The following is an 11,958-nucleotide window of genomic DNA, read 5'->3' on the forward strand; positions in this document are numbered from 1 at the left end:
TCCCGGGAGGCCGTGCCTCATGCTCTGCCATTGTACATCTTTCTAGTGTGCTCTCTTCTGGTGAGGATCCCCTGGGAAAACCGGTACGTTGTCCCAGACTGCGCTGTCACAGCTAAGCGGCGTGACAGACACGGCTTCCAGACGCAGCAAACACATGGCTTTTGGGGGTGGAGGGAGCTGCTCAGCGCCGTAATCAGGTCACAGTTGCATCGTGACCCATTCACAAAAACATTCCCTCCCCAAATTCTCCGGAGCCTGTTAACCAGCCCTGGGTGGCTCATCCATCAGGACCCGGCCAGCTGGGGAGATGACAGCCCTTCTCCTGCATTGCCTGCAAGGCAGGCAGCGAGGGCTGTGCCTGCGGGACAGCTGCTCCTCCTGCCTCACCATAAGCTGTTCACACCTCAGCATATTAGCAAATTGACTAATTATGGCATTAGTTTTGCTGGAAAACATGCTTTTCTTTCCTTTCCTTGGGTTGCCCTCTACGTTGAACGGGGAGATCTAGCAGTGAAACAGGAAAGTGGCCGCAGCGCGTGGGCCGGACTGGCTGGTGGCATGCTGCATGCTGGCCGATACTGTGAAGAAGGCAAAAGATGCGAGGGACTTGCAGCAGTGTACCCTCACGTGTTTCTTCGGTGTTTAAACTGTCCGTGGGGGTTCCTGCCTGCTTGATGTGCAGGGCTTTTTTTTTTTTGTGCAAAGGCTTAGGGTGCTTCCAGAAGGATCCCTTTAGTTAAGAAAACGCCTCAGAACGCCTTTGCTGTGGAACACAAAGGAGCTTCCCTGATACAGATCAGGGACTTCAGGTGGTTGGTTTGCACTGAACTGCTCACATGCAAGTCCCCTGCTCTGCCCAGATCCCAGCCCAGCACTGATTTCATGGGCTATTTTTTAATGACGTGATGAAACGCTTCCCATTTTGCTTTTGACCTGAGTAAAGTAACAGGTGCATAAGACGTCAAGGGTCTTCACTAATTCCCTAGGCATGTTGTTTGACAGCGAGATGCTCCCAGGTCTCTCTCCCCACACTGTTTGCGTGGGCTCTGTCGGATGACAGGCAGCTGCTTGTCATTCCCCAGGGCTGTGAGTTGCTGCCAGCAGAAGCCACCTTGGGCAAGAGAACTGAGCTGCCCAGCTGCTCCCCGCAGCCCTCGGGCTGTAGCAGTGTCCATGGTCATCACCACTGCTCTGCCGCTCTCCAGCGGGGACTGGCACGACAGCACTGTGGCCTGACAGCTCATTGCTCACACCCCCGCGCTCAGAAGCTGTGGTTTGGGAGAGGTGGCCATGGCAGCAAGGAGGAAGAAACAGGGTGACACCTTATGGGCTACTGAGTGAAACTGGCCCATGTTGTGTTCAGGGCTCAGCAGAGGAAACTTAATGGATTGGCAGCAGATCTGCTTCTAAAACACATTCTGCAGTGACTGAGAAGGGACAGAGGCATGTATCTGCCCCAGCCTCTGCGGATAGAACTGCCGTGTCCTGATGGAGGCTGAGCATGGGCTGGTGGTGCTTGGTTTCTATCCTGGCACGCCAAGAAGGACCTGTGCTGGGAGAGCTTTGGGAATAGGAGATCACAAGCTGGGAGACAGCATGGGGGAAGCTGTTTGCATTGCTCCAGCCAGGGCAGTGACTGCAGGGATGTCTTACGGGGCCAGCGCGCCAGCCGGGAACTTAGCCAACCCTAAATTCACACCATTCTTTTACAAATCAGGTTGGTAAGACAAACACGAGACATAAACTAGAGCGATTTCCATAGCAACCTCAGTAGAGGTTGAAAAGTCTTTTGTAAACAGAGAGAGGACTGAACCTGAGGAGCAGCTCCAATTTTCTTCATGGAAGAGGGAAAAGCATGGGGGCTTAATAAATTCAGGTCAATACAAATGACCCATAAATCTCAGACAGGGCCATTCCCAACTTTGTGTTCCTTTTTCTGTCCCCCTCTCCACATGCACAGCACGAAGCTGTCTGAAACGCAGAGCCCAGCCTCGCCGCTCCAGCTTATCTCCATAAACTACACAAAGCCTTATGCTCCTGTTCCACTGCAGCTGACCTTTACTAGCTAATTCTCTGACGCACGCACAGCCCGAGCACATGCCATGCCATTTCTGTATGGCCATAGCAGCTCGACAAGCAATTTGGCTTGCAGAGGAAGCTTGTATCACAGCCAGCTCTGGCTCCTCTTCCTCCAGCCCCGTCGGGCAAGCACGGCTCTGGGTGTATGAGTCCTCAGCTGGATGAGGCACTGATCCTGCAAAGCCCAGATGTTGATATAAATGCAGACAGTGCAGCATCCCTCCCCGATACCTGCCCTCCCCACCGCCCCGTGAGTCCGTGCCATGGGGAATCACGCTGCTGCTCGTGGCTGCCAGCGGGCAAGGCCTGTTAATTACCAAAGTGACACGAGCAGATGGTGCCGGCAGCCCTCCAGGGAGGCACCAGGAAGTCCTGTATCGCTTACACTGTCACGGGGCAGGGATTTGGCTGGGGCCAGGGTGCCTGTGTGAAATACTCTGAATTCCCTGCTCCGGGCTCTGCTATTGGGGGCTGAGCCCAGAGCTTGGCATGACAGATTCTGGGGATGCTAACACGTCCCATGGGGTCAGCTTTATAGGGTCAGCCTTAACTCGGCACAGCTGCAGCCTGGAAAGTGCTGGGGGCAGCAGAGGCGATACAAGCCCTGTCAAACACTGCTTTGGGGGAAGCTGGCTTAGAGGTGGGCAGTGGGAAACACAGCAGTGGCTCGGGGAAGCCCCCAACAAGGCTCCACCTGGGCCGGGAGCCGCCGCCTGCGTCCTCCTCACAGCCCTCACCGTGCCCGGGAGCCCCTGAGGTGTGTGTGGGGGTCCCTCATGTAGCACGGTTTTCCTCCCCAGCAGCCAAGAGCCGGCTGCCGGGAGGCTGAGGAACGGCTGGGGCAAGCCGTAGCCCTTCCCTCGCCTTTTCCAAGGCCTCAAGGAGACGGGCTAAGCACCACAGACATAGCTGAGGGAGCCAGCAGCGCTCAGCCCCGCCGCCATTTTCCCGGCCGCGCCCGCCATGGCGGCGCCGCAGCCCCGGCGCGGTCGCGCTCGGTGACGGCTGGAGGCGGGCGGGGCGCGGAGGGACGGCAAAATGGCGGCGCCCTCGGCCCCGCGGCCGCCCAGGCCCCGCAAGGAGCCGCAGCCGCTCGTCATCCCGCGCAGCGCCGCCGAGGAGCAGCGCCTCCGCCTCGAGAGGCTCATGAGGAACCCGGTGAGGGAACCCCTGGTCTCCGGGAGGGGGAAGGGGGCTCGGTCACCGCCAGTTTTTGTGGGCGCTGAGGGGGAAACGCGACCCCGGTGCCCGTAGCCGGGGGTCCCTGTCCTGAGGTGAGGCGTTTGGGGAAGGGGTCTCGCCCTCCCTGCCTGGGTGCTGGATGAGGAGACAGCTCCCTGCTCGGAGCTCTTCCACTGACCTTGCGCCCTGGCTTCTCCCTCTCTTGTCCTCTGTAGATGTTAGGGAAGCTGCACAAACGCCTGTCAGCTCTTCCCAGGTTCTTAGTAGTGTATTCAGTTCCCACAAGCGTGGAGGTGCTGCCTTTCTTCCTCTACTTTCCACGCTAAAAAGAAGCACAGACGCTCCTAAATCCTCCCAGGGTTTGTTGACCCCCAGGCCTGAACTTGAGGGAAAGAGAGGATACCTTTCGATTCTCATTTTCTGTGTGCTCCCTGTGCACGAAGAGATTTCTACATAAGTGCTCCTTCTGGGGTCTGTCAGCTGGTGGAAGAGGCTGTTGTCGTGCATATAGCACCCTTCAACAACGTGTTAAAATTGCAGACTTTGCTCCTAGAAGCTACTGACGACTGGTTGGTTTGTTCTTACAGGAGAAGACGGTACCGATTCCGGAGAAACTGAACGAATGGGCACCACGACCTCCCCCGGAGTTTGTTAGAGATGTGATGGGTAAAGATCCTATTCTTCAGATAACTGTAGGGTCATCCACATTAAGCTTAGAAACTGTTTAACAGAAAAGGCTAGAGGTGATTGTTTGTTGTTGCTCGTTTTGCTAGAGAAAAGAAGTATAAGATGTGCTTTTTGAGCTGGTTTTTCAAGTTTTGTTTGGTTCTGGGGTTTTGCTTTACTGCTGGTTGTCAGAACACGAAGTGAACAACACCTGTGGCACTCCAGCACGTGGGCTGTGTGTAAAGAAATAATCCGTTGCTGTACTGATGACAAAGCATAAGTAAATCTGGCTTTCCCACAGATATGAGAGTGCCCTGAAAAATTCTAATTATGAAGTCCGTCCTTTGATTGTCTTGAGTCTGAATCTCAGGCAGTGAGAAACAGACATGTGCAGTGGATGTGATTGTGTGTGGTCAGGAAGGGAGCTAACAGCTGTGCAAGGAACCCAGCACAAGTTTTCTGCTTATGCTTCACTTTTATCTGGAGGGATTAGGTTTGGTATTTGTGGTGTAAATTCTATCTGCATATGGAAGTTATCCCTTTCTTTGGAACTTTTGTCCTTATTAATGATCCTTTCCAGAGTCTGACTTGTTCTTATTTCAGAATAATTGATCGAAGACTAAAGGTTTTATACACTTTTGAATAAACTGTTGTACTTACTGTAATTCTCTCGTGGCTTTTCAAAATAGCTTTGCTGTATGCTGTTGGACTGTTTTGTTTTTCTGGGAGCACTTGACATGCTGGGATTCTGTTGGTATCAGGAGCACCCCTATTGCAGCCCCAGCTGCCATGTTTTAGTTACTAGGTGTCTTCTTTTGAGCATGTTTTTGTGTGCTTTGCATTGAGAAATAGCTTGGGAGACAGACAGATAGAATGGAGTGCAATGTTGAAAGCTCCTGTGGGGCTTTTAACGTGCAGATTGGTGCCAAGAAGAGAGAGTTATAAGGATTTTGTTCGTGAAGGAACAGATAAAAACTGTCGGTGGTATCTGTCTTGCAAGGAAAACTGTAATATGATGGGGTTTATCACCTTTCTGTTGACCTTTATTTTTTTGGTATGAGATGCTGAAAAACAATGAGAAGCAGCATTGGTAGGATGTTTCAGTTCACCTCTGTCTAGAAGACCGCGGCATGTGTGTTTGATCTCTAGTTCTTTTACTGCCTTGGTGTCTAGCTAAGACTGGATTCTCTGTGGGGAAGATAGGATGCTATTTGCCTTGATCAGCAGAAACTGCAGTGAACCATAAGTATAGGGTTTTGCAGCTCAGTTTGGTTTCTGGTTGTGATTTGATCTTATATAAAATAGAGACACGCTCTGCGTGTAGATTTTCATCTTACTTTCATCCCTTTTGTATGTTCTTTGTATGTTCTTTTGTATGTTTTGTATGTCCCTTTTGTATGTTCTGCCCCTCAGCATCTAGCTGTAGTCATATGTGAACATCTGGTATATTTTATCTTCTAGCAGACTGACCCCTTTTTATCGTAGGTTCCAGTGCTGGAGCTGGCAGCGGGGAGTTTCATGTGTACCGGCATCTTCGTCGCCGAGAGTACCAGAGGCAAGATTTCATGGATGCCATGGCTGAGAAGGTCAGCAAGACACTCTTTGTAATATTCTTCCCATGACTATTTGGTGTTCATTGCGTTTTTTTTTTCTTGTAAAATCGTGTGCAAACAGTTAAATTCTAAACCACCATCAGCGCAAAACAGTGCAGGAATATGTGATATGTGGTGTTTTTGTTAGCATTGAAACATTTGGTGTTTCGTGTCAGACTTGTTTCATTTTTCTCTGTTCAGTGGGGGTCCTAGCACACAGTAAAACAGCATATGAATGTTTGTGTTCTCGTGTTGGATTGAAAATGTTTTAAAAACTGTTAGAAATGTCTCTAAGAATGAAAGGAAATCCCTAATTTCATTGTCTTTGACAGACAGCATCAAAGCAAGTGCATGCACACAGACTCTTTTTAAATCTTGGTCAGGTAGAGGATTGCTTCCTCCAGAGAGATTATACTCTCTATTGGCCAAGATGAGTCCTTTGATTCATATGTTAATGTTTGTGTCTCAAATTATTCTCTTGTTTTTATTGACACATTCTTTAGGGCAGAAGCCCAGTGTTGCTCATCTGTTTTGGTGAGGATTCCTCCCTCTAAAGCCTTCAATAGTTGGCTCAGGCTGCAGGTTAAGAATGCTGTCTGTACAGAAGTCTGCTTTAGGATTACGGCTTTTGTATAAAGAGCCAGATAAAAGCTGGCAAAGCTCCCTTCTGTATTTTGCGAAAAGACTTCTCCCTAAAAGGACGTGATTTTGAAAAGAAGTATTTTAATTTAGGTTGTGACCGAAGTATAACATGTGATCAATTACAGCAAAGACTAGATGAGGAATTCCAGAAGAAACTGGAGAGGAATAAGATGATTGCAGAAGAACAAACAGCAAAACGCAGAAGGAAGCGGTAAGGGCAGATTGTTCCCAGGAGGCTTGACATGGAAAACCTCATGCCCTGTGCCTCATCTGTAGCTACGTACTTTGGATAAATACTCTCACTCTGTTTCTACATCTGTCAGCCAAGAAGTCTAGCTGTGGAAATTAATTTTGTAGATGTCATTGCTTGGTTTCTAAAGGCAGTTGTAAACTTGACAGGCTTTGCTGGCATGGTTTATTTTCAGTGCCACAGCTAGCAGGATAACTTTGACTGGTTGAGCAGCTTTTGCTGACACTTGTGTTGACTGCAACACGCCGTACTGCGTATTTGTTTTAACAATGTCAGAAAAGGTCTGTATGTACGTCTGGCTTAAATAAATGTCTGTAACAGCTGACATCAAGCAGCTTAAGCGCAAAAATGGGTGCTGCTTAATGGGTGTGTATGTGGGTTTGGAGTAGCAGAGCGTGATGGGGCATGATGCTGTCCTCTGTACACCGTAAGTGTGACTAGCCCAGTTCAGTCAGTGCATATGGAAACAGCTGTTTATGAGTGCAGCGTTGTTAAAATCAGTAGCTGCTTCTACCTACCTCAGAGATAAGTCTGGCAGGTTAAGTCTACTAAGTTAGGTGGACAAAATAAGAAATATGAAATCCTTCCTTCTCTTAAGTTTTAGACAAAGTAAAACAGTTACAAGATTGGTGCTCTCAATTAATGGCCTGAGAGTTGTTAATGCGGTGATATAAGAATTTAAATTCCACAGTCTGTGCCATCACACCTTTCAGAAATAGCAGGATATCACGGCTTGCCTCTTTCAGAGGGTCTGACCCTGCGCAGCTTCTCTTTTGTCTCTTTGAGCATTTTGCATTGTGTAGCTGAGAGTTGCTGCCAAAAGGCCTGTGCAAAGTGACTCACTGGCATATTAGCACAAATGTTGGCAACACCAGCATTGGTGCCATCTTACTTTAGATGTAGTGTTGTCCAACAGATGGCCAGCAAGTCAGATCTGGCCTGCTGCCTTTTCCCTGGCTGAGAAGGAGAACAACTGTTCAAACAGCAAATGCTGCCTAAACACTTAAACACCTCCTTTCTCCCTTCTTCCGCAGAGTAGTCTAATGGTGTAGGTATCAAGCAACTGTGCCTTGTAGGAGCCCCCTAAGTTACCTCACCACCCTTTCTCTTCTGTCCCAAGTTCGCAGATACGGTACCTGGCTCTTTCTAAAGAATCTGCTTACGGCATGAGAGGAGCGTGAATCCAAGATTGCTCTGCCCACTGTCTGCCGTTAGACTGCCTGGTTACCTTGACTAGGCAAACAGAACTGATACTCCCTCTTAACCCCCGTGTTAATTCTGGGGCCCAATGTAATGGTTAAGCATAGCTGAAGATGAGGATCAAAGAATATGTTTTTTTGTTTGTTTGTTTTTTCAGTTAAAGCATATATTACTGTTGTTTTTATTGTTGAATTCTAGCAGTCTGGGGTTTTGACACCACTTTCTGTGTTTTTATTAGGTTAGGTAGCTGAAATGTAGGGGCATCTTCATTATTTTCTTCTTTCTTGTGTTCTTGGATGTTCTTGTGTGTCAGATAGTTTTGGCTGTAGTGGCATCAGGGAATAGACTTCAAAAGAAAATTTCCATAGAACTAAAACCAACATAGAAATGTTTCTGTTGATCTTATGTGTAATTTTGCTCTGACTGAATTTTTAGTTGAGGCCAAAGTTAAATTGAACTTTTCTTCTGAAGTCTTTTTCCAAGATGTCTGTAATAAGTCCTTAATCAGTATATGATTACAATGTGAAGTAGCTTTACAATACTAAATTTTCATGAGTCTTTTTTTTCATTGCTTTTCAGCCAGAAGTTGAAAGAGAAGAAACTGCAAGCTAAGAAAAATAAACTTGAACAAAAGAAACAGGAAAAAGGTCAGTAAGAGTTAGTTTTCTTTTCTCAAGACTCAGTTCTGTTCCCTAATCGAAGCCTTAGAAGGGTTTTTTCCACCCCCCTGTCCCAAGCATTCTTGATAGATGGGTAGGAAGACTGATCTCAAGCTTGATATTTTTGTTAATATCTCAAAAGTACTCTTTGAAAACCCTCTAGGTTGAGATTTAATATTACAAATAACGTCTCTATTTATGAATATTTTCCCCTTATTAGGGAAAATTTTGGACAGCAAATGCTGGAGTCTGATTTCATTGATTGTGGATGTTTTACCCCAGCTGTTCTGACAAACTGCAAATTTAGAACATGCACTAAAAAAGGTGATATTGTTACAGGCTGTTCTTTTGAAATATTTTTAAATACATATGGGAAAATGGGGAAAAATGCACAATTTCAACATCAAGAAACTAAGTTATGATTTTGTGTGCAAGAAATTGAGACACTGTGGTGTTATCTGTTCTACACAACTATTTCATTTCACATAGAAATAAACATGAAAAATCAGACTGCTGCTGTTCTGCCGTAGTCTTGGAAATGAACATTCAGCAATGCCAGTATAAATGTTTGTTCAAATTTCTGAATACTCATTGCTTCCTTTCAGAGAGTATATTATATCTTACTTTTTCAAATAGTTGTGCTTTATGGATTAGCACAATGCCTCTGCAGTAAGTCTTGGAGTTAACACAGCTCCCGATAAATTCTGCTAGAACATTAACTTGTCTGACAGATCTACCTTATTTCTGCTTTGCTTTTCAAAGTTGGATGTATTTCAGCTGAACCATTGCCAGCCTTCCATGTAAACATGGGAGGGTAGATTAATCAGCAGGTAAATTATACTTGTGACAGCAAGTGAGTGTAGCAGAGTGCTTTAGTTTTGTTTTTAAAAGCTACTTGGTCATGAACTGTGACTGGGAGGAGAATTTAAGTGTGAGGCTTAGCAGAACAGAATTACCCATCCGTTCAGAGCGTGGCTGGGAGAGAGGAGAGCTGGGCAGGGACTGGCACTGTGGTTTGGGACTGCCGTGTGCAAGTTGTTGGGCTGGAATGTTCTTGTTCGGCACAAACAAGTCATCTGGAAGCCAGGATTGAAACTCCTGTCTTTAGAACAGTTCTTAGCTTTTTGCACTTTTTGTTTCTTTATTTAAAAAATAACAAATAAATAAATAAATAAATCGGTGGAGCTAGAAAGCACTTACAGCTATCTTTAGGCTACTGAGAACAGACTTGTCTTTTGTGTGTTTTGTTTGCCTTGGGTTGAGATCTGAGAGTTCTTTCTGAAGTAATGGAAATGTGTTTGTTGGGCCTGGTAGGTAAGCGTTTATCTTTTTTTTTTTTTATTTTTTTTAATGAATGGATAAAACTTCCGAGTTGCCATCTTTCATCTTTACTGAGTGAAAATCTTCAGAATAAAGGTTGGCACTAAATTTGATAGTCACCTAATCTAAAATGACAATATCTAACTTCACCACGTGGTGGCATCAGACAACTAATCCTAAATGCTAAGTGTAAATGGTCAGAACCTGAGCTGAGTGTGACTTGGTCTGAGAACCAGTACAAGAGCCACTGGGAGCAGAAGGAAGATTGTTAGATCTAGGTCCCACTTCACACCATTTCCATACCCATTATTTAATTTCTAGTAGCTGTTTTCTCTTCTGGTCTTTTAGTAGGCATCGTGAGTTTTCTGTGATCCTACTTAATCTGGCACCTACCTTAAAGGGTTCCTGTATTTGTTAATAATCTGAACAGTCTGTAAAAGGTCTTGGCACCCTATGGAGTTTCTGTAAAATTGGACAGGCATTGAAATATGCACAGCCTGGCAGGTGGCTTCCTGGTGTTTGCATTCTGTGACAATACTCTGTGATACTTGAAAGTTCATGCCGACGTGCAGAGGTGAGATTGGGAAGGAGATAACCTATCACTTCAGCACTTGGCTACCTCTGATTGAAATAACGTTCAATAGGAGGTGGAGTTGTTTAATGATGTCTTGGCACAGTGGTAATGCAGCTTGAGTGGTGCAGGCGAGGGAATATTTCTCCGAGGGAGAACTTGATATTCAGGGCTCTACATCACTCAGCAGAATTACTAATGCCTAGCACGTTTCCTTAGTATCTGGGACTACTTTGTTGTGAGACATTTAATGTGGAAGGCACACGGGTCGTGTTACCCATTCAGACTAATTAGTGTGATCTAATACCTGTTCGCTGAGCACCTGAGACTATTTTATTGTGAGATATTTAACAAGACACACGGGAATATGTTACCAATTCATACGGTTTCTGTTTTTAGAATCTGATCAATCTCAAGAGCGAGTCAGCAGCGAGGATGATGAAGAGGATAGCAAGGAGGAGGAAGAGAAGGAAGATGATGCCGAAGAGCCAAGTTTTGTGATGGGAAGAGGATGAGGCCTCTCAGGGAGAGCTGGAAACACTGTTCATTGCTTTATATCCAGGAGCATGAAGCCTTTCATCTCGGCCAAGCGGAACCCATTGGCGTACGTTCTATCTGCTTAACGGTGAATGACCTTCACGTCGCAGGCCCAAGAGATACTGATAGAGAAATGCCAAATAAGAGATTTTTTCCTTAATTGCTTGTATAACTGCTGTGCAGTCTGCTCTGTTTGCTCTAAAGAGTCAGCTGTAAGTCTCTGTGACCCTGGAGTTAATTCTGACGTGGCCCAGAGTGTTTTTCTGAAAGCTAAAACATATCCATTACTATTTAAGGAAAATATTACTGTGAGGACTACGTAATCTACTTTTGTCAAAGCTGGTAGCAATCGGATACCTGAATCTAAGGGCAGAGTTTAACCTGAAATAGAAAAGTGGTCTGTAGCCAGACTGTCTTGCACTGTGAGTGTTCTGAATCTGGGGGTTTGTATGGGGTCATCTCTAACCCAAAGAAATCAGTTTATGTTGCTAGACAAGTTGTATAGATTTTTAAGCAGGATCCCTTTTTTATTGCTAAAACTTTCCCTATTACTTTTCTTCCGTGTTTTTTAAATTAATAAAAGGGATGTGTCGGATTGTTCTGTCTTCTTTTATTTGAAGAGGATTTCAGTAAAATGAAGAGGTGCTTGCTGTGTTGCAGGAAGGGACGAAAAGACCTAGTTACGTGGCACATGTGAAAATACAGCAAGAGGTGTTAGCTGCGTTTCATACCCTTTTTGCTTTTTGATTGGAACACATCAAAGTTTTCCAAAAGATTGCATGTAAAGCTTCCAAATCCTGTGGCAGAAAGGCTTGGAATGGAATAGTTGTGCTTGTGCCAAACATCATGTAGTGACGCCTGGCTTTCCCTCTGCCTCAGCTCTCTGCTTTGAACTTCAGGTTCCCTGGTAAGAATCACAATATTCACGTATATATTTACTTGGCGATGCCTAAATGAAAAGCGTATGCAGTGGTGGTTTTATTTGTAATTTAGGTTGTTGTCTTTTCGGTGTATCTTGAGCTAGAAGTGTCTGCCATCTTTCAGATGTGCTCATCCCAGGACCTCAGCATCCAGAATGCGGTGCTACTTCTCGAGCTCTAGTTAATGCCAAATAATTTAAAGCAAAAACAATGAAAAGGGAGAATCTCTTGCTGGATTTAGTCTTTGAACAGTGCTGCCAGAAGTCAGACGTTTTGTCTGAGCTGGCTTTATGAATTGGCTTCTCGGTGGTGTTACTGGCAGTGGGGAAGCAGATGTGAT

The 11,958-nt window shown here is 45.8% G+C and overlaps 1 protein-coding gene and 1 long non-coding RNA gene across 2 annotated transcripts; one reads left to right on the top strand and one right to left on the bottom strand.

Annotated features, from left to right (window-relative positions):
* Window positions 1–1,292: 1,292 nt before the first annotated feature.
* LOC136786621 (uncharacterized) lies at window positions 1,293–7,632 on the bottom strand. Its single transcript, XR_010825800.1, has 3 exons — window positions 7,504–7,632; window positions 3,440–3,583; window positions 1,293–2,254 (listed from the first exon to the last, which is right to left on the bottom strand). It is a non-coding gene; the product is annotated as an uncharacterized lncRNA (long non-coding RNA).
* PRKRIP1 (PRKR interacting protein 1) lies at window positions 3,078–11,293 on the top strand. The gene is made up of 6 exons (XM_048068041.2): window positions 3,078–3,237; window positions 3,849–3,927; window positions 5,413–5,513; window positions 6,287–6,372; window positions 8,191–8,258; window positions 10,561–11,293. Exons 1-6 carry the CDS (start codon window positions 3,118–3,120, stop codon window positions 10,674–10,676), a joined length of 570 nt encoding a protein of 189 aa, XP_047923998.1. The 5' UTR covers window positions 3,078–3,117; the 3' UTR covers window positions 10,677–11,293.
* The last annotated feature ends 665 nt before the right edge of the window (window positions 11,294–11,958 follow it).

Source organism: Anser cygnoides, chromosome 18, assembly GCF_040182565.1.
Source record: "Anser cygnoides isolate HZ-2024a breed goose chromosome 18, Taihu_goose_T2T_genome, whole genome shotgun sequence".
Classification (NCBI taxonomy): domain Eukaryota; kingdom Metazoa; phylum Chordata; class Aves; order Anseriformes; family Anatidae; genus Anser; species Anser cygnoides.